This window comes from Gopherus flavomarginatus, chromosome 25 (genome assembly GCF_025201925.1).
Source record: "Gopherus flavomarginatus isolate rGopFla2 chromosome 25, rGopFla2.mat.asm, whole genome shotgun sequence".
Taxonomy (NCBI): Eukaryota; Metazoa; Chordata; order Testudines; family Testudinidae; genus Gopherus; species Gopherus flavomarginatus.
Genome location: NC_066641.1, coordinates 8,978,185 through 9,002,410, shown reverse-complemented (window position 1 = coordinate 9,002,410; position 24,226 = coordinate 8,978,185). Strand labels below are relative to the sequence as shown.

General features: G+C 40.8%; 1 protein-coding gene across 10 annotated transcripts in view; it reads right to left on the bottom strand.

Annotated features, from left to right (window-relative positions):
• The window catches only part of SPOP (speckle type BTB/POZ protein), a 33,683-nt gene that overhangs the window by 8,963 nt on the left and 494 nt on the right, over positions 1–24,226 (bottom strand). Inside the window, exons 1-6 of one of the 10 annotated variants that reach the window (XM_050935314.1) lie at positions 23,963–24,221; positions 20,196–20,267; positions 4,826–4,972; positions 4,128–4,249; positions 3,455–3,606; positions 3,226–3,353 (exon numbers count right to left, since the gene is read on the bottom strand). In XM_050935314.1, coding sequence (XP_050791271.1) covers positions 3,226–3,353; positions 3,455–3,606; positions 4,128–4,249; positions 4,826–4,903 — 480 coding nt within the window. In that variant the 5' untranslated portion in view covers positions 4,904–4,972; positions 20,196–20,267; positions 23,963–24,221. Of the gene's footprint in view, positions 1–3,225; positions 3,354–3,454; positions 3,607–4,127; positions 4,250–4,825; positions 4,973–20,195; positions 20,268–23,781; positions 23,934–23,962; positions 24,222–24,226 lie in introns of those variants that run through there. The other 9 variants (XM_050935317.1, XM_050935316.1, XM_050935318.1 and 6 more) reach the window with 9 other exon arrangements.

Genomic DNA, 24,226 nt, shown 5'->3' with positions numbered 1-24,226 from the left:
ATGTGAGACCAGGAACAAATTCTCTTTTTCTCTTGGGTAATGCAGACACTTGGCTTAAGGATATGAAATGACAGCTGGGCAAATAATGATATTTTGGTTCGCTGGCTATTCAAAAAAAAGTTTCAGTTCTGTCAAACTGAAAACAAGTTTTAGTCACCAAGTATAGAAAGGGTACAGAGAAACTGGTAAGGATCCAGAGGCAAGCAACAAAGAAGATCAAAGGGACTGAATGCAAGCCATGTGAGCAAACGCCGAAGGAACTGGGTACGTTCGGTTTGGAAAAGAGGAGATTAAGGGGGGATATGATAGCAGTCTTCAGATATTTGAAAGGCTGCCATAAAAAAAGATGGAGAAAAGTTGTTCTCCTTTGCCACAGAAGGTAGCACAAGAGACAACGGGTTCAAATTATAGCACAGCAGATTTAGATTAAATCTCAGGAAAAAACTTCCTAACTGTAAAACAGTAGGACAATGGAACAGACTGCCTGGGGAGGTTGTAGAAGCTTCTTCCCTGGAAGTTTTCAAAAAGTCTTGGATGGTTTAGACATAACAAATCCTGCATCTTGGCAGGGTGTTAGACTAAATGACTCTCGTGGTCCATTCTAACCCTATGATTCACAGAACAGGAAGAGGAGGAGGAGCTGCTGGTGGTGCCCTCCTTACCATTTTTAGCCCAGTGGTTAGGGCACTCTCCTGGGACATGGGAAACCTGAGTTCAATTCCTCACTCTGCCTAATGGAGAAGGGATTTGAAATTGGATCTCCCACATTGTAGGACAATGCCCCAGCCACCAGCTATGGGATGTTCTGGTGTGGGTCTTTCTCCATCTCTCCTCTTGAAGCTGTTTCACTTTTTAGAATTAATTACATAGTAACGGAAGCAGGAACTTGAAGTTGGATCTCCCACATCTTTGGTGAGTGCCTTAGCTACCAGCCTATAAAGTCACACTCATTCTCTTTCTCTGCCCCACTGACTATTCATTGTCATTCATGGCAATTCAGAGTCATTCATAATAATTAAAGGAAAGAGAAACAAAAATTGTTAAAGCTACACAGGCCCCATCCAAAACATTTTCCTAAACATAAAAACATTACCACAAAAATTAAAGCATGGATCCCAACCATGACAGGAATGGTTCAACAGTTAGCACATAACTGATTGAGTAAGTCTCTTAAACAAGGTGTCTGCTGACGCAAACAGATACAGCCTATGATGTTGGAAGAAAATATGCAGAGGAAAATAGCCACCCTGTACAACAGTAATTGAAACCTTTCCTTTTTTGGTTCAGGAGGCTGCTGCAGCAAAAGCGAAGACTTTACCCTCATGAAAAATCACATCCATGATACACAGAAAAGGGGGGCTAGCTGTCCCTGCCTTCTGGCAAAGGTCCATAGGTACCAGGAACACTAATTTCTAGTAAAGGATGAAGAGGAACAGAATGCAGGGACTCAAAGAGAGACACTTAAAGAACTAGATTAAAGACCAACATTTTCAGACCTGGATGCTAAATTAAACTATATAACTGCATTTAGGCTCCTAACTTTAGGTATCCTGGTCTGAAATTTTTGGTTTACGGCTCTACAGTGCTTTGGAGGCCTCCAAATAGCTGTAGATAAGATACTGTCCACAGGAAACTAGAGGATAGAGAACCCATTTGAAAATTCTTCTACTCAGGGAGGCTAGAACACACTCAGAAAACTAAGAGAGAAACCCTTTTCTAAATCTCACTAGTGAATAATTGGAATGCCCATTTCTTATCAGAGATACTCCTAGATGCACAACACTGAGGCTAGGATTTTCAGAAGTACCTTGGTGACTTAAAAAGCAGAAGTTCCATTGAAAGTCCATGAAAGTTGTGTTCCTAAATCAGTGAGGCACTTTTGAAAATCTCACTGGGCAAACACAATACAGATCGTGTAATATACTAGAAGCAGGATTTTCTAATGCTCTCAGTATTAGCTTAAAGTTTGCTCCCATTCAAGTTAATGCTCCAACTGAAGTTAACGGTAAAATGTTTGGAACTAGGACAACACTCAGCACTTTTAAAGAGACCCTCCCTAAATGTACTCTTTTGAGAGGGGTCTTCCCAACACTTTTGGAAATCCTTCATTTCTCAAAAAAATATTTCTCACGAGCCAGGTCAATAGCAAAAGATTACTTGTTTGGTGCTGCAAGCAAAGGCTCTGGAAGAGTCTGCCTTTTTGCACATAAAGCAAAATTTCAAGCCATTCATGATCAGTATAGGAGCTATTCAATGCGTTCCTGACAGTTTACACAAATTACCACTGCTGTGCCTTCCTCAGGAGGTACATACTATCCATGTGGCTTGTTCTTGAACTCCAAAAGGGATATCTATATCTTTCAATTTCAAGATATTTGTGTGCAGTTCTTGCTCCGCTACAGTCCCAAACAATTGCAGTTTTTATTTCAAATGCACTCTAACTCACAAGGGGCGTCTCTGGTCAGTTTGAACACTGGATTCGTCTCATATTGACAGCCCTTCAGAATATTATTCCTGCGTAGTTAGTCAGTTGAAACATTTTCCCACCAAACTGGGCAATAATCTGTCATTAGCTGAAGTTCTCCCTTCGACTCAGACAGCTATCCGAGGTTTTACTCTATGACACCCTTAGTCTCCTCTACAAAGTTCTCAGCAAGCAAGGTATATATTTAACAATCAAAAACCAAAGTTCCCAACAAGCAAGGTATATATTTAACAATCAAAAACCAAAAACTGCACACTGCTATAAAGAAACCTTTCCTATTATAAGACTGATGAATGTTGGGTAAGTTTAGGAATCTTCAGATTACATCTGCTCCATTACCAAATTTCTTCATGGACCCACTTACATTATCAAGTATTTGGAACCAAAAAAATAAACCCAAGTTGATACTAGTCCAGTGAGTGTCAAATGATGTGTTGTTGATATAGAACCAGAACTGGAATGACAAGGAGCATCTGAATGTGTTTGGTTGTTGTCCTTTACCTCTGCAGGTGACCTTAGAAACACAGCAACCGAAAATAAATGAAGTGGCAATATTGTAGTCAGTCACAAATTAAAAAAAAAAAAAAAAAAAAAAATCCATACAGCACTGCAAACATAGCCAACACTCCTCCCTCACAGGGGCTCCACCTGTAACTCCTTAAAAACCAATCCTGAAACAGAGTTGTGAGTATCTGAAGCCAATAGAATTGCTAGCATTTCAGCCCAACAGAGAGACTTGCCTCACAGAAGAGGGTGAGTTTGTCATCTGGAAGAAGTCCATTGGCCTCATCCAAGAGAAAGTCTCTTCTAATGAACTTCTTGAATCCCCAGTCCTTGCCCTGCACAAATCGATATGCTCGCTGGCTCTCTGAAAGACAGATTTGTTGATTCAAACAAATGCTAGCGCTGTTAGCATGAACAAACATAGAACACAAGTAAATGACGTGAACAGATAAGAGCTACACATACCCATTGCTTTTGTTTCTTCACCTTTAGCATTGAGGATGGAGAATTTGAACTTTGCACGAACTTCACTCTTTGGACAGCTAACCAATAATAGGTAGAGGGACAGGTAATCTTTACTTTCTTCATCTAAGCCCTTAGGGTTCACACGCAAACACCTGTAGAAATAGACATCTGCATAAGATGTTAGGAACAGTTTTCTGGCAAGGCATTCACAGCTTTCAATGGAAGAGTATTCTAAAGTTTACACAATAAAGTGTACAGCAAACAAGTTCTTCTATGCTGATCATTGACTAAGATAAACAAAACAAGAACACTGGGATGTTTCTTCTAGATTACATATCCTATATGGGCACTTAGGTAGGTCCAGAAATATTAATCTGTCTACAAGACAATCAATTCAAAATCATGAAAGGGCTACGTACTTATTAACGGTTTCCATTAGCAAAGTATAAAGACCCTAAACTACAGAGACCGATCCTGCTGTCTATGTTGTATGCACCCAAACACTGTACCAAAGCAACACTCTATTTTCCCTGAGTGTATGTTGCGTGTGCCCATAGGAACCGGGACCTCTCTGCAGTTTAGATATGTTTGATGTATCTCAGTGTGCTAAGGGCATTAACTTATATCTCCAGTTTGGATATGTTGGGTGAGTATCTTCTGCTATCTTTCTTACCATTTCAGTTTATCATTGGCTCCTGATGAAAAGGTTGAACTTTTGATGACCTCACCCATTTCCTCCCGGCAGAAGCTGAAATTGTTTATGGTCCACATGTACGAAAACTTTACCACCTTAATCTGAAGATTCAAAACAAGAAAGCAGTTCAGAGTCATGACTGTGCACAATGAGCAAGTAGAGGGGAAGAGCTGAAATAACCTCATCACTATGTTACTAATCAAAGGACAGCATTAAGATCTGCCCATGCCTATGACTGCACTACACAGCAACCTATGGAGGGTTCTGCCAAGGCACTTGACTTCCTCTCGTGCGTGTGAAAAGTAACCCAAGGGAAGCACAAACAAATCTAGTTCTATAATAGTTGCATGTCCAAAATGGACCATCAGTACTTTTTCAGTCTATCTCAGGAAGTTCCATAAAAGTGAGACAGTGCACCCTCTGACCTGGCTCAGCCCATGCTGCTTCCATTCATAGGCAGATCCACAAGAAAAAAAACAGTGAGTTTAGAGATGGAGCAGTCTAAATATATTTGTAACTAAAATCTGATGTAGTCCTAGTTGCATTGGTTTAGTTAGTTGGTAATTAGACTTATATCTCTGAAAACCTGGGCTCTAAATTTGTTGAGATCACCAAGCTTCTTTTTGTATGGTGTAATCTTAGTAAACTCCGACCATCTGAGCACACTGTGAATTTACCTGAGTGTAGCACCAGCTTTCTGCTACAGGTCCACTCGACATTTCTGCCGGAGGAGGAGGACTCGGCACCCTTGACATCGCCAGTTTGAAGATTAAACAGGGTTTCACAATTCAGTGAAAGAAACAGTTATGCTGTCTTCACCCTACCTGGCCGGAGAAAAGAGCAATTCCATTAGAACTTGCAGGACACTTTACTCAAGAGTAAAAGCAAAACAAGAAGTCACACTCACCCTCTCCTTTCAACAACTTTAGACAGAAGCACGTTAGGGTGTCTACGCAGCATCCAAGGTGCAAATGCAGCCTGAGTAGACGTATCAGCACTATTAAAAATAGCTGCACAGATGCAGTGGCATGAGCTTCAGAGTGGACTAGCAATGGAAGTACATATCCAGGGTCAAACGTGAGCTATACAAGCACACCAAGAAGCCTGTGCCAGCATATCTACACTGCTGTTTTTAGCAGTATAGATATGGAAAAGGCTGGCACGGGTATGCCTGTCTACCCAAGCTGCAATTACACCTCTGATTGCAGTGTAGACATACACTTAGAAAGAGGGAAATCTGAGACGAAGACCATATTCACTCATGCTTTCGATATATGAACTCTCGATAGGAACAAAACCAGAATATGGACCATATTCCTAGACTAGAGTAGGGCACTCTCTGCTTGACCTGCATTTACTGTTGTTCATCTGGACTAGATGACCTCCTGAAGTCTCTTCCAATCCTAATATTCTATGATCCTATTATTCTCCTAGACTATCAGTTAAGGTCCATGACATTTACTCCTCATTTTTCTTCTGGCACAGTACCCAAACTGATATATGGCAGTGTGAGAAATGGAGTACATAGTCCAAACTTATTCCAATAGTGGGGTTCAGCTTTATTGGTGGTTGAAGCAGCAACACCACAAAAAACTTCAGCCTAAGCTTTCTCTCAAAGCTTAGCTGGTCCCTTTGCTTAGAGGGACAGACAGCCACACGCACCCCCCGCCCTTATATGCTGGTGAAGTCCACAACCCACAACTACCATAATGAGTCAGCAGAATTTACTCAGCTGCTGTACAGGATTGTGAAAAACAAACAAACAAACAGAATTGTTCTGTAAATGAACAACCCACTTGTTTTGCACCCCCAAGGTTTTTATTAGAATTTTTTCTTATTTTGTGTGGAGGGGGTACCCTAGTGAGTTGGGAAGATTCATTAAAAAAAGTGCACCAAAACTTTACCTCAAACATTTGCATTAACACATGTATTTCAATGTTTTATTTTTAATACTAGAAACAACAGGACCTAGCTTTCATTCAGAGACTGAAATTATTCTGAAAAGTTAAGAGAGAAGTGGTAATGATATGTGGGTTGTTCTTATGCTTATTAAAAACAATGAGAAAGTTATACAACTAACAAGAAATACAGAGAAAGGGGATAGAGGAACTAGTGATCGGAGAAGGGGTGTGGCCTGTTTGTTGACTCAATTGTTACTGAATGTTCACAAGAGGGGAGTAGGAAATGCAAGGATCTATAAGCTTCCGGAAGATGGTCAGGGCACTTGAAACCATAGTTCTTTTTCAGTTTTCATATGGCTGAATTCACTACGCGGTTGTTTCTCATTCTAACTGCAGTAAATATGGAAGCTGCTGGTCAACAGAGTGAACCGAAGATTAGTGTTTAGTGATTACTAAACAGTGTATGAATATATCTGACTTAACGCCTCTGAAGTTGAAGGAAGTGGTAAAACAAAAGCAACTGATTACACAGTGGACGCTGCTTAATAATAATCCTATTATTAACAACTGACTAACAGCAACATTGTGCTGGGAACCAATCCCTTCCAACTGACTCTAATGTTAATCGGACTTAAGTCACATGCCTGTTGCCAGTATCCAACTCACAACTTTTTGATGTGCTTTCCCTGGCTGCAGCCCTACAAATCTGCCTGAGGCTGCAGGCGGGGCAACAGAAGGACGGGGGCTGAAGCCCAGATGTTGGGGCTTTCCGTGGGGAGTAGATGCTGGGGATCCAGAGGGCTACACAGTACCTCTCTGTGCTCTCTGGGCTGCATCCTGCTCTTGTATTTGGGCCCTGGATTTGGGAAATCCCAGCATGTCCTTCCTGGGCTGCAGACAGGGATGGAAGAGCTGGGATGTGCCCTCCTTGGCTGCAGCCCCACGAACTGTGCTGCTGCCCTGCTCACAGCCTTCCCTTCCAGCTGCAGCCAAGTCTGCAGGGCTATCCCAACCACTAGTAGCAGGCAGGACTGCAGGGCTGAATTCAGGGAAAGCACACCCTACTGCTTCCTTCACCAGCTGCAGCCATGCAAATCTATTTTCCTCTTACTGGCAACGTGTACATATATATTAGCTTTTTTGCTGAGAACCAACAGGCTGCAAATAAGTGAATTCTACTGTATTCAATAAAAAAATTCTTGCAATGTAAAATATAAAAATTGTCAAGAGTTGTTAAGTAACAAGCTTAAAAAGGGACTCTTGCTCATTTTAAGTGCAGAAAGTGAGCTTATTCAAGATCAAATGTGCCATAACAAAACTGTTTAGTAAAGCAGAAGAACAAAATATGGATATGTTTGATGAGCCTCAAGCGAGATACATTGACTATCACTGCTGTAATCAAAGACAACCAATATAATAATTTAAGTCCCTGTTCCAGGCTTCCAGCAGCTCTTCAAGATTAGTTTCATTCCGTAGCAACGTCTGTTATATCTGACACGCAAAATATGACAAAAAAAATCAGTCTGATCATATCATTAAAAAACCCAACCACAACTGAAAAGCAAGTGACTTGGACTTCATAAGGAAGTTCCAGCTTTTTTTTTTTTTTTTTTTAAATGCTAACAGCATCATCTTCAATGTGGCACAAAATGAGCAATTTAAATAAATAACTAAAGCACTTTGTCCAATATTCACTCCTTCAGAAAGATTGAAAATTGCAGGTCCACTGCCTGATTTTTCAAGTGAAGTAATAAAAGAAATAGCATCCACATTAATGCAAGACGATTGATCAAAAAACAGCTACAAGCATTCTTATAGGAGAATTTGCATTTCTTCAAAATGGTATTGATTGTGTGTGAAAAGAACAGTATATAATATTGTGCCTAACTTCATGAAGATGCCATTGAAGAACACAAAGAAAGGTACAGTAAAAATCTTACTAAATTGATTGCACAATGAAAATAACTGTGTGCTTCCGACTGTACAGTGTCTAGCATTATAGAGATCCAATGAACCTAATCTTCAGACATACGAGTGTTCAGAATTACTTAGGCTTTATTTTCTCAGCACCACCACCTAAAAGTCCTACAGCATGCTGCAGATGCTCAGATTATTCTTTAACTACCATCAGTTTCACGGTTGATTGAAAAAGAAGGACTGATGACGTTCTCAGGAAGATTGTCTCTCTACATTTGTACTGAACAACTGTATACTGAAATTTGCATTGAGCATGTGGACTACTTTGATCAAAACATAGCATATCTCATACAACAAATCCGTGGCGAGGTTCTAAATTTACAAGAGCAATTGAAACCAGTTTTGGAGGGACTGGACAGATCACAGGCTGATGACACTACTCTCTCAGGCCTCATCTACACTACAAACATAGGTTGACATAAGCTGCATTAAGTCAATCTAATAATGTATGTATCTACACTACCAAGTCCCTTCCGCTGATCTAAGTGGCCAGTAAAGTAGACTTCTGTATTCCACCTCCATGAGAGGCATAGCGCTTGATTTGACAGCCACTGGTCGACATGGGGATAGTGTAAACATGGCATTGTGTAATTTGAATGAATTGGCCTCCAGGTGTCATCCCACAGCGCTCTGCTGTGACCTCTCTGGAGAGCACTTTCAACTCCACTGCACGTCAGCAAGGTACACAGGAAACAGCTGCTCCCGTTAATGCCCCTGGAACTTTTGAATTTTCATTTCCTGTTTGATCAGTGTGGAGAGTTCACCAGCATATCTGATCATGGAGACCTAAGGCTGCAAAAGCGCTCCAGCATGGAGTACAGAGGAGGTGGTAGATCTTATTGCTGTGTGGGGAGAAAAGTCTGTAGAGGCAGAACTCCTATCCAACAGAAGAAACGCTGACATCTATGCCAAGAATGCACAGGGCATAGGGGACACCAGCAGTGCTGCATGAAAATAAAAGGAGCTTCGGCAAGCATACCGGAAGACAAAGGAGGTGAACAGTCATTCTGGTTCTGCCCCACAGACACGCCGCTTTTATGAGGATCTGCATGCGAATCTCAGCGGTGACCCCACTACTACCCCAAAAGTCTCCGCCGATACCTCTCAGGAGCCCTGGGTGCTTTGCACAACAATGAAGAGGACATTGTTGATGAGGAAGATGAGGAGGAGGAGGAGGAGGAGAATGTGAGGCAGGCAAGCGGAGGATCCATTATCCCCGACAGCCAAGAACTGTTTTTAACCCTGGAGCCCATCCCTTCACAGGACCAGCTGGCAGCAATGTGTGATGCTGTGGAAGGCACCTCTGGTGAGTAAACATTTCCAATCAAAGTGTAGACGTTACGTGCTATTATTTTTTATGTTTAATCTGAAAAAAAAAGTAAGTGTAGTGGATATCGGCGGCCACTCCAGCTACACGGGGGTGCTCTCCAAAACAGACAGCTTATGTGCATGGGGATAGCCCAGGAATCCTCCATCATTCCTTCTAATACAAAGCTCAGAAAGGTGAAAATATCTTAACAACCAGAGACTTTTCCATCTGGAAAACTGAAATACAGTAATGTGCAAAATTCCATGAAGTAAACATGCCAATCATGGAGAAATAAGGGGATGGAGATGTGCAGAAATTTAACTCATTCCAGGTCAGTGAGGGTTCTCCTTTTCTAAGGTAGAGTGAGGGAGCCATTTATGCCAAACAGGAGCTGGATAGTTCCGTTTATTTATTTATTTATTTATTTGCACTTCAGCCTCCTTTTCATTCTGTAACGATTAAACCCTGAAGACCTTTCAGACCTCTTCCTCTTAACTAAGTACCAAGGAAGAATTACTGGGAATCAAAATGGCAAACAGATACAGAGTTTGCATCCAATGTGTTCCAGTACTGGCAACTCTTGTGATTTTTTCCACCAGTGTTGGGATTCTGGCTGGAGCTAGCGTGCATTTCATCACTATGAGAGCAACTCTGGCCCTAACATGATTCTGAGCCCAGCCTGGGAAGGGTAAAAACATCCTCTGATTGACTGACTTCCCCCAACTTCTAACCCACTGGAACAGAGCCACCAGTCAGGACTGATGTAGGAAGAACTCTCCTTTTCTCCCTCTCCCCATCCCCACAGCAACCTGAAGCCATTCTCTCACAGGAGAGGAGTTAGCTGGAGAAAAGGCAGTTCAAGGTGCATCTACTCCCTCCCCGACCCTCTTGTAAGCAATGAATATGGCTCCTCTGCTGCTCCTCGGTCTTTCCCTGCAACACCAAGCATGCGAAGAGGCAGAAGGGGGTGAAGAGCCCCTGGAACTGCTGTCCCCGCAACCTGGAAGTGGAGAGGGGATCCTGCTGCAGCACCCTTCAGACCTGGCGGATGAGATGCATGTGAAAAACCTCAGGAGGAGCTGCAGTGAGGCTGGGAGGCTGAACTGATGGAGGTGGGGTGGCAGGACTGATTTGGAGGCTGGTCAGGGGCAAACTTAATTCTTGGCAAAGGAGAGGTGGATGAGGGGGTGAAAGCTCCTGCAGTGAGAGTCAAAAATCACCTACCTAATAAATTTGGAAGAGAAGGCAACACTAATTGTTACACACACACAGGACAGGCAGAGAGAGTTAAAAAAAAAAATCAAAAGACAACATATGCACATATGATTTTGTGGTCAATCTCACAATTTTTAATCTTTGGAGGCTGGCAATAGTGATGTTCACAGGCAGGAGAGGAGATGAGAAAAGTGATATCATCATAGTAAGGAGAGAAGTGTCCTGTGGAAAATTCATTCCACCTTGATGCACTGCACTACTCTCTATTTGGGATGTAGAATAAATTCAGTTGACTATTTGCATTAAAAAAACCAACCAAACAAAAAAAACCATGAATGCTCTCTCAGAGAGACCAAAAACCTCTGCATGTCACTCTAGGTTCCAGTGAACTGGTTGCCGGTCTCAGTCCAATAGTCTCTCTGAATGTATAAGCGAATCAGAACCATTTGCTAATGATATTCCTCTTTACACACTTAATTACCCTACAAACATCAGTATTTTTCATCAAGGGAGAAACTGAGTATACAGGAGGAAGAGTGAAACTACACAATTTGTTTGTTTTTGTGCTAATTTCTTTCAGTTACAGTTATCCGGGTCCAAAATATTCAGACAGAGATGTGATTAAGTTGAAGCTGCGCCCTTAAATCACGACTGCCCAGACATACTATTCTGTATTATTAATGGAGCATGAGCTTTCATGGGTGAATACCCACTTCATCGGTTAGTCTATAAGATGCCACAGGACTCTTTGCCACTTTTACAGATCCAGACTAATACGGCTACCCCTCTGATACTTGTATTGTTAATGGTGTTTTAAGAGCATTGGATAGACACCATGTTGTTATTTTAATTTATTTAAAATAACTTCATGCCAACTCATTTCTATAATAGTCCCCGGCATAGTGTGCGATAGAAGCTTCCTTCCTCTATTAACTAGCCAGCTGAGTTACTGAGGCAATAGGAGAGCCTGGAAGCTGCGTGACTTTAAGATGCATAAAATAAGATCTGCAACAAAGCACATGTAATTTGGTTAAATACATTGCATTAAGTTATTGCCACCACCTAGTCTGGACACACAGAATTTTTTTTTTTTATTGAGAGAGCATAGGAAGGGAAAGAGGATCAATTTACCAGAATATCATCAAGACAGAACCCAAACATGTGGGTTTCTTTGGAAAGCCCTGAAGACTGGCAGCCATTATGCTTTCATTTGCTAACTTTCTACCTTTAAAAACTTAGTTAAAGAATGTCAAAATAACTTTTAAAAAAAGTTTAAGCTTTTCTATTAATTGCTTCTCTTCCTTCAAAGCACCCATCTATAGAGTCCCAAAAGGCTCAATTGTCAAAATTCACATGAATTCATTAGAACTGGTGAGGCACCATAGGCTGGAGTGCCAGCAGTATGCAGACAAGCCCAAAATTCCATATCTCCTTTATATCAAACAAAACAGCACCACAGCTGTTTAACTAAAAATCACAACTGGGCAAACAGCAGATGACTAAAGCTAAACTAAGGCAAGACTGAGGAGATCGATGGTAGGACGAAGGAACCTGTCTCCTTATAACAATCCTGCCAGGAAGGGCTTTTGTTCTCAAGTTGTTCTATTGAGTCACAGCCTTGGGCTTTTTCTGGTGTCCTTTATGCTACTGGTTGCAGAGGCTAGACAAGTGCATCACTTCTAATCACACACAAACCTGGCGATGATGCACCATGCACTGAAGATCTTCGGAATACAGTACTAAAAGCGATATCTAGGAATGAAGCAAAACACCATAAAAAAAATCCAGTGGTCCAAAATGAGAACACAAGTCACTGTTAACATATCCCCCCACACCTCTGCACGGGCTTCCAGTTAAGAGCCCAGTTCAAGGTCTCTGTCCCAACATTCAATGCCCTCCCTGGGATTGGCTTCCGTTACCCAAGAAATCACCTTTCCCAATAGCTACATTTTACCACAGTGCAGTGGAGGCTTGCGAATGAGAGTGTTGGAGACAGAATTTACAGGGGCTGAGCTACATGAACTTACTCCAGCAGAAGAATGACCATGAACCTGACCATTTGTAGAACTCAACTTAAAACTAATTTCTTTGACGTGGCTTTCCTTTGAATTTTTCCCACACACAAAATAGAAAGTCATATAAAATTAACGGAACTATTTTCCCCACAGAATAGGAAGATAGATTATTTCTCTTTTTAAATGCTTGAGAGGTGCTCAGATACAATTGAGACAGACTAAAGCTGCATATTAAGAGAATTTGACGTTTACCTTCTGATACTGCACTGTTCTACCACTCCCCTAAAATTGTGTGTTAAGTCTTATATGTAGTACAGACAATGTTTCCAATGGCAACCTCTTTTAGAAGTTAATAATTCAGTTATAAACTTTTTTCTCTGGACAATAATTTTGCAAAGAGACGGGTAATTTTAAAGCCACTTGTTTCACCTGCAACATCATAACTTCGGGATCTACTGAACTCTACTAACAAAGGAATTTTCAGAAGCCTACTGATGTTAGGCAGAATAAGTCTCTATAATATTTAGAAAAAGACTAATTAGTAAACAGATTGCTACTGCTTTCCTTCTATTAGTTTCCAATACATCTTCTATTTAAGCAGGCTTCAGGTAGAGTTGATCAACATCTCACAAAACCAATATTATTAGAGTACAAACTAGAGAAATATCCTTGCAAGTGTCTGCAAAACAATCTGCAGGAGCTCAAATCTTCTCTCAAACAAGCGCCAAACAAGATAACTGCATGACGTGGTAGAAAAATAGAACAGTCCACAAAACCAATTTTATCACAGCTTTTAAGTCTGGAACTAGGAAGTGTGATCAGTCATGGAATAAATAAAATTGTGGTTTCTTCATCACATTTGTTCAAAATAAAATGAATGTCCATTTTAAAGAAGTGATGTGGGGATCTGGATTATATTGTTTGAGTGCTTTTCAATAACTAGACTGATGATTGGGTAAATCTTAGCTAACTAAGAGTTTGAAAAACCCAGATGAGTGGGAAGAGTTGGACTCGGGAAGCCATCAACGCCTTTGATAGATGGGAGGAAGAAAAGAGCAGAATGGCATTTGAGCCACTTGCTGTTTTTCAGTAGGGATGCAGGAACTTATCCTCTTTTGCAGAAGGGCCAGAAAGGAGCAGGGAAACAGAACAGAAGGCACCACTTTTCCTTTAAGAGGAGGGACCAGAGCTGCTGTGTGTTCTTGTTGTGTGGTGTTTATTTGCTTCAGATTGTGGGGGGCTGTCTGTAAGCGAGGACTGATTTGTCTCCCAAGGTCTGTGAGAGTAACGGATAGTCCTTCAGGATAGGTTGTAGATCCACGCAACAAAAACACTAACCCAGGAACCAATCCCTGCAACAAACCCTGTTGCTAACTCTGTCTACATATCTATTCAAGGGACACCATCATAGGACCTAACCACATCAGCTACACCATCAGAGGCTCGTTCACCTGCATATCTACCAACGTGATATATGCCATCATGTGCCAGCAATGCCCCTCTGCCATGTACACTGCCCAAATTGGACAGTCTCCATGCAAAAGAATGGATGGACAAAATCAGACATCAACGATTGTAACATTAAAAAAACAGTAGGAGAGCACTTCAATCTCCCTGGACACTGAATAACAGACTTAAAAGTTGCAATTCTTCAACCAAAAAACTTCAAAAACAGACTTCAACGAGAAACTGCAGAATTGGAATTAATTTGCAAACTGGACACCATCAAATTAGGTCTGAATAAAGACTAGAGTGGATGGGTCACGACAAAAAGTAATTTTCCCTCTGTTGATACTCACACCTTCTTGTCAGCTGCTGGGAATTGGCCTCGTTAGCACTAATCCCCCACTTGGTAAGGCAACACCCATCTTTTCATGTGCTGTAATATTGTATAATATATATATATATATATATATATACACACACACACACTGCTTACTGTATTTTTCACTCCATGCATCTCATGAAGTGGGTTTTAGCCCATGAAAGCTATGCCCAAATAAATTTGTTAGTCTCTAAGGTGCCACAAGGACTCCTCGTTGTTTTTTCTGATACAGACCAACACGGCTACCACTCTGAAACCTAGCACAGGAATGACTCATACTGGCCCAAAACATTACAGCATTTGATTATGTATTAGTTCAATAAAGAATGTGAACATGTTTTTAAGTAATCCATGTCCAATACATCTCTTGAAAGCATTTTGTGCCACAACACAGGACAACCAAGACCAGGAAAATCATACAGTCAATGGCTCCTTCAGCTAGAAGTGGAGAAGCAACAGTCTCGTTTTATATAGTAAGGCGACGGAAGATAATATCAAATAGTAGCACTATTAAAAAGTGAAAAAACATATGAAAAAGAATGAGATTAAACAACTGGAGAAACATTCTACTAAAATTAATAGTGAATGAGACATCAGGTTCCCAGAAGAATTCCAGTAAACCTGAATTAAAATACTGTCCTTGTCTTGGGGAAGTGACATATACCCTTAATTGAGGTCAATCAGAAAAAAGGAGAAATCATATTTGGGATCCAAGCCACAAGAACCCCGCCCCCCCCAATAAAACACAAAAGCCTTTAACGACCAATAAGATCGAACATATAGCAAAACTGCAATGCCAAAGCCAGTGAAAACATACAAAGAACATTATTAATGTAAAATTCAGGCATTCTAGGTATAAACCAGAATGGAGGAAGTTCTGACCAGAACATAATGTATCATCACTAATCTTGTGAGCTTCTCTTCTATACCTAAGAACAAGAAGGCAAAGTGAAGGATGAAATCTCAACTTAGAAGATATTTGCTTTGTTGGGCTAAACTGTAGCATGAAGTAAAAACCATAATCATTACTCTCACAAATAAATAAGAAAAAGAAATCAAAACCTAAAGAATGGTGCACAATTTAAAAAAAGTTTCAACATTAAAGAATTTCAGTGGCTAACTCACTATTTTGTTTTTACCAGATATTTGCCTTTTCTTCTACTCTCATCCACTTGAATCTTTTTAACAGAGTACACACATTCATTACTGGAGATGTTACATATAAGCTTATAACAAAAAGCTTGTTAATAAAGGTATAAGTCCATAAATTGCCCAGGATACTCATTTCCCACAGAACATATTTTTACCACAATATTCCCTAAGGTGGTAGGGAGGCTTCTTAACCTGGAAACATACTGGTAGCAGCAGCCTCTTCTGCTGGTTCCAGTATATTGTTCCAAAACCTTATACTCTTACAAGATCATCACCTTCAGCCACACATCAGCCTTCAAGATGCCCAACAAACTCCTGCCATTGAAACCCCCCCAATGGCATGTTAATCAAAAGCATTCAGAGCTTTTCAGGGATTGAAAATTATGCTTGTCAGAGTTCTGCAATTTGCTATCAGCTCGCACTTTGTTGGCCCTTCTGCTTTACAGGACATAAGAGTTCCTCTCTAATGGAGGGGGTAAGGGTGTGGCGCACTCTCCTAGGTTGCATGTACTTTTTTTTTAAAAAGATATATGACCTTATCAGACACAAAGATAGAAAAAAAATCAAATTGGCCAGTGCTTTCCACTTCAAAACCTCCTGAATTTACTTCAAATCAGTAGCCTTGCTTTCTTACACAACGAATCTTAAGTATGCCCACGTTTGCTAAAAAAAAAATAAATAAAAAAAAAAAGCTGAATTTTTCTAGCCAGATCTTAGGGTATAATACCCAGTCCACACGTTTATATGTATAATCACATTTCAGAACTGAATTAAGAACCCTGCAACTGACACAAAGTTGTGGCATTCACATAGATCTAAGTCTGCAGATACTAATCATGCAACTTTGTGTCCAACTGGCTTGACAAAGGCAAGATCTGACTTCAGGAAGTACAGGCTCTCTCTGTGTATTACTTTAATGTGTTTTTAGATATTTCCACAAAAGATTGCATAAGGGAAACTACTGCATTTCTCCTGCAACTGTTTATATCATTAACACTTAAAGCAGAGTTTGGTGCTGCATTCTGTATACTGCATTTGGCATTAATGATATTATCAGGCGTAGAAGGGAATGAAAAGCGTAAGGGACTTTACTTATCTGCCAAGATTTAAATTATGGGGAATTGATTTTCCAGCTATTTTTGTTTTAAAATATATTTGAATTTTTGCCTGCACAAAGAATTCAGTTCACTTTTCTAAAGCAAAAAGAATAGCATGGAGATCATTGTGATATTTTTTTAGTCAGAGTATTTTTGGGTAGGGAAGGGGGAAAGGCTGACACTTAAGCTTTCCTTCTTTTTTCTTATGTCTAGCCTCAAAAGACTGTCCCCATATCAATCCAACCTGCTCTTTTAAAAAAAAAAAAAAAAAAAAAAAAAAAAAGCCTTCAAAGTCTGATTCTCCATTATTCTCAAACAGAAACCAGAATGAATTTTCCCTTTTACTTTTCTATGTCAGCTAGGGTGACCAGATGTCCCAATTTTATAGGGATAGTCCTGGTATTTGGGGCTTTTTCTTATATAGGCTGCTATTACTCCCCACCCCGTCTCGATTTTTCACACTTGCTATCTGGTCAGCTTAATGTCATCTTCCTACTTCTCTTTCACACCCCACTGAGTCCCAATGTTATATTGCCATGTTGCACGTTATATAGAACTAGAGACACCAGATGTCTGCTAATCACATACATGCAACACAAAGACTAGATAGTACAACTGTGAACATCAGGTTAAACACAGGCTAAAAGACAAGTCTGAGTTGCAGTAGGACTTGTAACCCTTTTTCTGCTCTCGACAATAGTGAGCAAGTCCATCATAAATGGTCTCAAAATAATCTGAACATTCCATTTCAAAGGAGCAGTCACTAAAATTAAGGTTACTTTAAAATGCTTATTTTATTTTATTCAGAACTTACTTTAATGTAATTTTTATTTTTCTTGCTTAATTCTAAAGGTACATAAATTGAATGGATGTCATTTCATTCTGAGCTGGAAATTTAATTTGCATACAAATGCACTGCAATTTTGCCTGAAGGAGAGCAAATCTCTATAAGGCAGTTATGTAACTGTACCAGCAAGATTCCAACCAAACCTTTAGAAGTCCAAACACTTGCATGGACTAACTATGCTCCTTATACCTAGAAAAGGTAGACAAGATTCTCTGCCCAGTGGAAGATATATCGGAATGAAAGGACAGACACTTAATTGCTAGTGTGAAAAATGGCAGGCAAATACAAACTAAAAACTGCAATACAGTTTTCAGATTTTTGTAAACGCTTCACAATGGATTCTAAAAATCCCTTTACCTGACTGATTGATACGGATTCAATTATTATGCACTATTGCTTGAGGTCTGACACTTTATACACAGTGAAGGCTTAGGTGGTGAAAACATGAAGACTATTGTGTCATGTAATGCAATCCTGAAACTGAAGAGACAAGACCCTAGAATAGCAACATTTAACCCACAAGTGGTTCTCTTCTTCAGTTTGACTTAGGCAGAGGTTTCCAAACTGTGGGGCGTGTCCACTGGGGGGCTTGGGAAGGGAGCACCAACTCCACCCCCAACTCACCTCAGTGAGCCACCCAGCCTTACATGTTCCTGTTGTTGGCTGGGTTGGAGGGGGTTCAACCTAAACTTGTAATTCAAAGGAGCGGAGGGCCTCAGCTCAAAATCCACTGGTTTACAGTTAACTTGTTATTATATCTTTGTTTCTAAGATAGTCTAATTCTTCCATATCTCTCTGACTCCGCTGGAAGATAAAATGGTTTTTCAGTGTTTAAACGACAAGTGCATGTCTAAAGACCATTACATTACAGTCCACCTGTCTCACTTACTACCTTACTTATCTGTAAGAGCCTGTTTGTTTATTTGTGTAGATCAGTGGTTCTCAGCCTAATTACCACTATAGGCAACATATCCAGCTGTCTATGGGTTATGAGGGTCACATCCATACAATATATATACTACCTCAGGGATTGGCTATATTTGGCATGTGGCCAAATCCGTTGGCGAGCCAGGACGGTTTGTTTACCTGCAGCATCTGCAGGTTCGGCCAATTGCAGCTCCCACTGGCCGTGGTTCGCCATTCCAGGCTAATGGGGGCTGCGGGAAGTGCTGTGGGCCGAGGGATATGCTGGGAAATTAATGGGCAGCAAGTTTAAAACAAATAAAAGGAAGTTCTTCTTCACACAGCGCACAGTCAACCTGTGGAACTCCTTGCCTGAGAAGATTGTAAAGGTTAGGACTATAACAGAATTTAAAAGAGAACTGGATAAATTCATGGAGGTTAAGTCCATTAATGGTTATTAGCCAGGATGGGTAAGGAATGGTGTCCCTAGCCTCTCTTTGTCAGAGGGTGGAGATGGATGGCAGGAGAGCGATCACTTGATCATTACCTGTTAAGTTCACTCCCTCTGGGCCACCTGGCATTGGCCACTGTCCGTAGACAGGATACTGGGCTAGATGAACCTTTGGTCTGACCCAGTACGGCCATTCTTAAGTTCTAAGGTGAACCGCGGCTAGCGGGAGCTGTGATCAGCAGAACCTGTGGATGCTGCAAGTAAACAAACCATCTCAGCCAGCCAGCGGATTTCCCTGACAGGCCACATGGCAAAGGCTGCCAATCCCTGTACTACCTGTATGGCACTGAGGATGTCACATGGGCCGTAGCTGTGTGCTGATTGGGCCACATGTGGCCTGCAGGTTGAGAACCACTGGTGTAGATGTTGCCAGTGGCGGGATTGTCTCAGATTTGACAACAGACATCTGTTGTAGATTTTCAGAGAGGTCTGACCCTCTAGCAGTACAGCTGTCAATTTTAGCTGAATCAACCCCAACAGAGCAGAATGTGTGATGGGGTCAGAGTGACCCAAACTCAGTGTCTTTTTTAAGTATACCATAATTTCAAAGTCCATGTCATAATTTAAATAGACTTATACCTCTGATGACATTTGAGCTATGAGGCTCCTGAAAGTGTAACAGTTGCAAGAATTCAATCTTTTTCAGATTCTACCATATTTCAGACAGAGTGCAATTTAATGAATAATGAGATTCCAAAATATTTTAAATGGTTGTAGTAGTAACTAGTGAGCGTGTTCACCTGCTATTTTTAAGTGTAAATATTCTGCAGTCCATTCTCCCCATGTCTGCATACAAGGATTTTTTGTTGTCAGAGAAAGCTAGAGCTTTGTAAAAAGAGCCCTGGAAATTGCTTTAGATGGACCATGTCAAATACAGTAGGATAAATTAATTTAACCTTTTCTGTACCAAACAAAAAATAGTCAACATCAACAATGTACACACTGGGTTTATTATTAATGCAATTTGAAGTAGTATAACTGTACTGTGTAATGGACAGAATATGATATACATTACAGGCTAAGAAGTAATAATACTAATGTCTACAGAAGAGTATAGCAATTCTAGTACTTGTTCCTACAGTGGTAGGCACCACTGCAGCTAGCAATATTTTGTTAGTCTCTTCCAAAGTAGTAGCTAGAAAAATATGTCCAGTTAAAGGTTATTGTTGGAATGTTTAATTCCCTCTGTGCTGCTAGTTTCTATATTAATCCAACACTCCCAAAGCTGCAAGACCAGCTCTACCACACAGAATGCAGCTATACAACTCCTGTAATCAGCAACAGAATTTACTCACAGTGCAAAAATGAACTCCCAAGTCTTTCCTGGGCATTTGCTACACAGTCAGTGGTTCTGCATCTTTTTTGTCCTAGAAATTTGTAAAAATAAATAAAGTAAATGGCATATTCAGTGTCTACTATGTATTTTCTTGAATATTAGTCATATCACCAGCACAGAAAGATAGGTTTACAGAACACCCTCTTTCTTCCACCTCCAATCCCAACAGAGTTCAGTACAGGGCCAGCAGTAACAATGTGAAACCAAGAAGAGGAGACAACCTCTGCTAAATCTCTGGAGATAGTTTCTGAAATAGAAGGCTAAAATTGCCTCATAAACAAAGACATATTTTAAACCCAGACTTGAGTATTTTTAATCGTTGTTATCCTTCTTCATTATCATGTGTCTTTAGAATTTGGGGTACATGATGCATTAATAAGTCTCTTGTTCATGCTAGAACCCAGCAGCATCCTGCAAGATTCTGAATTAGTAGTGAGGAAGCAAGCAATGCATCAGAAACTGAGTATATAAATCATTTCTATTATAAATAAAAAAATTCTGTTTGATTCCCTTTTCATGCTGAATAGCAAGCAGCAGTAATCAGAGGCTGGAGCATTACAGCAGGATCTTATGTAACCCTTCAATTGTGCAGAGAACTAAGCCGAAAGGCGAGGGGGAGAGAGAGGAGAGAAACCTATGCAGATGTTCATCAGCACACATTTCCAAACACCCCAGTTTGACCCAAGCCATTTTGAGCCTTCTATCACTCTTCCAAGCAAAGATTAACACTGTTTCTTATTAGTTCAATAAATATACCTTTTGCCATCTCTGGGTAAAACTTTTACAGAAATAAAACACCCAAGAAGAACTGAACCAGATACTTTGAAGTGTACAGGTTGAGAACATGTGTGAGACAGTGGAATGGCAAGTCACATGAGCCAAATACTAAACAGAAGGGTGAATACCAAAAATAAAGCTGTTAAGTCCCTCCAATTGTATACTGTATTTAGATCTAGAAAATTCATAGAGGACAGACACACAGCCCACAACAAATCTAACATTGTACATTTAAAGTCCAGACTATGCCTCAGAAATGTACATTCCCATCCGCACCACCCAAAAAATTCTGCTAGTGCTGACACTGGTTCAGTTGACCTGATGGAACATGAATCTAGAGATGGTTCTGGTAGCTGGAACTGTTTTTACTTCTCAGCAGGTCTAACTGACACAGCAGTAAAAAAAAAAAAAAAAGGCTCTGGTGGCCAGAGTCTTATATACATTAGATCATGGACCAGTTCTAACACCTGTTCAACTGAACTAGTGGGCCTTTTTTGTAAGTGTTCCCATTGATGACACTGCCCAACCGTAACATGTAGGATCAGCAATGGTACCACTCGTGGAAACTTTCAAAACAAAAAAGTGTCCCAACTACAGTTCCCACCACAATTTGAAGATGAAGTTCCATTATATAAGTACAATGACTTCCTACATAAAGCTCCAGCTGTAGAAGTAGGCTACTGCTGATTATACTGAGCACATATAAAATGATCGAGCATGTTCCTACGAAATTTACTATAACTGTAAAATAAAAAAAAATAAAAAAAGTGTCAAAGTCATCTTGTAGCTTTCTATTATGGCTTTAAAAAGTATGCCACCACCTTGATAACAGAAATATCAATCAAAGAGCAAAATATGTGGTTTATAAAAGTTGATTTATTTTATCAGAATAAGGAGTAAGTGTCCCTGAAGTCCATACATCAGATTTTACAGTAGTTACTGAGGCTTATACTGTGTGCCTGTTTTTTATTACTGTCCATTTCTGATTTAGTAACAGGCTATCAGTGATGCATTGATACTGCCAAAGTTTGAGGCCTCTAGATATATCAGTGATTAAAAAAAACCCCAAACATAGCCACATCTCTTCATTCCATAAACCACAATGATGCAAGTGACATCATCAAACCAAGCCATTTCAGGCCTAGCGCTCTGGTAAAAAATAAATAAATTATATATTATATATACACACACACCCCTCTACAACGAGAATTCGGATATAACGCAGTAAAGCAGCGCTCCGGGGTGTGTGTGTGTGTGTGTGTGTGTGTGTGTGTGCACACTCCGGAAGATCAAAGCAAGTTCGATATAATGCGGTTTCACCTATAACACGGTAAGATTTTTTGGCTCCTGAGGACAGCATTATATCGGGGAAGAGGTGTATCTACCAGCAAAGAATCAAGTCTCCCATACATTGTACTTGACTTTTCCAGAGGAAACTATTTATTTTCATAAAGCATTTGATCATGAATATTGATAATTAGGGCTGCAGGTCTATCAGAGATACTTTGATTTTTCTGTTTGTCGGTGACTTTTCTTTGTGTCTTTGATTAACCCTGGACCACGGCCTGACCATGTTTACCGCCATACCTTGGGCCGAGTGATCCGGCAGCACCATGGCCAGGAAGAGTGGGGGCAACATGTTATAGGGGGAGCAACCCGCCTGCACAATGTGGCAAGAGCCAAAGGGCTGGAGCAGACAGCTGGGTCAGTCCTGCAGGACAAAAGTCATTGCTGAGGGCTGAGTGCAGGTTCAGCTTGCTCTGAAAACTACCTGTCTCCCCCACTCCGTCACCCCAAGGACCTCCCAACCTAGGGACAGGACCTGATCTCCGCACACTGTGACTTTATACACCATTTCCTCCTAAACCCATAACATACACTAGATTTACCGTGACTGCAGTGTGATTTTTGATTTAAAAAAATGCTGTGACAAATCTGCAGCACTAATGATAATTAGTCACACTTCTTACGGCAAGCCATCAGACCAACAACGCATAGAAACCAGCAAACATTAGTTTACAAAGAAGTCATTCCTTTTATAAACCATGATGTGATGTGATTTTTGTGATCAGATCATCATCTAACACACTCTGGTAACAGAAATGTGAAGACACAATCAAATGACATACATTTCCCATTTACAAAAATACACTTTCCTTCTCACAGACCACAGCCATATAGATAATTATTTTACACTTGCAATAGTGTACATTATTAATCAAGGTATTCCAGTAACAAATACCAACACATCTAGCAACCAGCTCATATTATAAACATATTTAATATGAGCAAAAGGAACTTTGTTGCCTCTTCATCAACTGCGATGATGCACTAATACAGTCCCAGGCCTGGGCCATTCTTCTAAGAGAGATATCAATACTTATATGATGCAGTACTAAGCTGATATAAAAACTGATCTTCCCCACTGGTTTAGCTGTTTTCCTCATAATTCTCATTAGTTAAGCAAATACTGGTCATCTCCACCCCTCACCCCTCCATCTCCGACAACACACACTCTTTGTTTGTTTAGCTACTGGTCATCTCGCTTTCCTTATGCCAATCCTTGTTCCCCTTCTCCCAACTCGAATTCGTTGACTGAACTATTTCCCTCCAGCTATTGGTCTTGCCATCCAATCCTTATTTTTTTATTTTTAAGTGGGTGGTTACCTCTCTCCCTCACTTCACTCCTTGCTGATTCAACAGCGTGTTCCCCCTTCGCCATTATCCTTACTGGCTTAACTATTGGCCCCTTTCCCCAGGACTCTTACCTCCTGGCTTCAGTGAGTTACCCTTATTGCTGAAGGCTGCTTTGTTCTACAGCAGGGTGGCGAGTCAGAGGGGCCCTGGCTCAGACAGGTGCAGTAGGTGAGGATAAAGCCCCTCCCTCAGGACTCCTACCCCACTTTCTGCAGCCAGCCCCCTGTGAGAATACAAGCAGAGGTAGCTCACTATTTGGCAGCATGTCTCCCTTCTCCAAGTCTCCCTGCGCAGGTGCAGAGGATCCTTATTCCGCAGGTCCCTGCAGCGACGTTCTGCGCAGGCGCTGAGCACACGAAGCAGCAGGATGTTGCTGCTCCTGGCTCTTCCCTTCAAAGTGCGCCTGCGTGATATCCTGACTGTTCCTCCTCCGGCATCCTAATGGAGGCTGCGCGCGCACACTGCCTCATCTCGGACTCTAGCGGACGCCTCCTGCTGCTGCGCACGCGCCTTCCC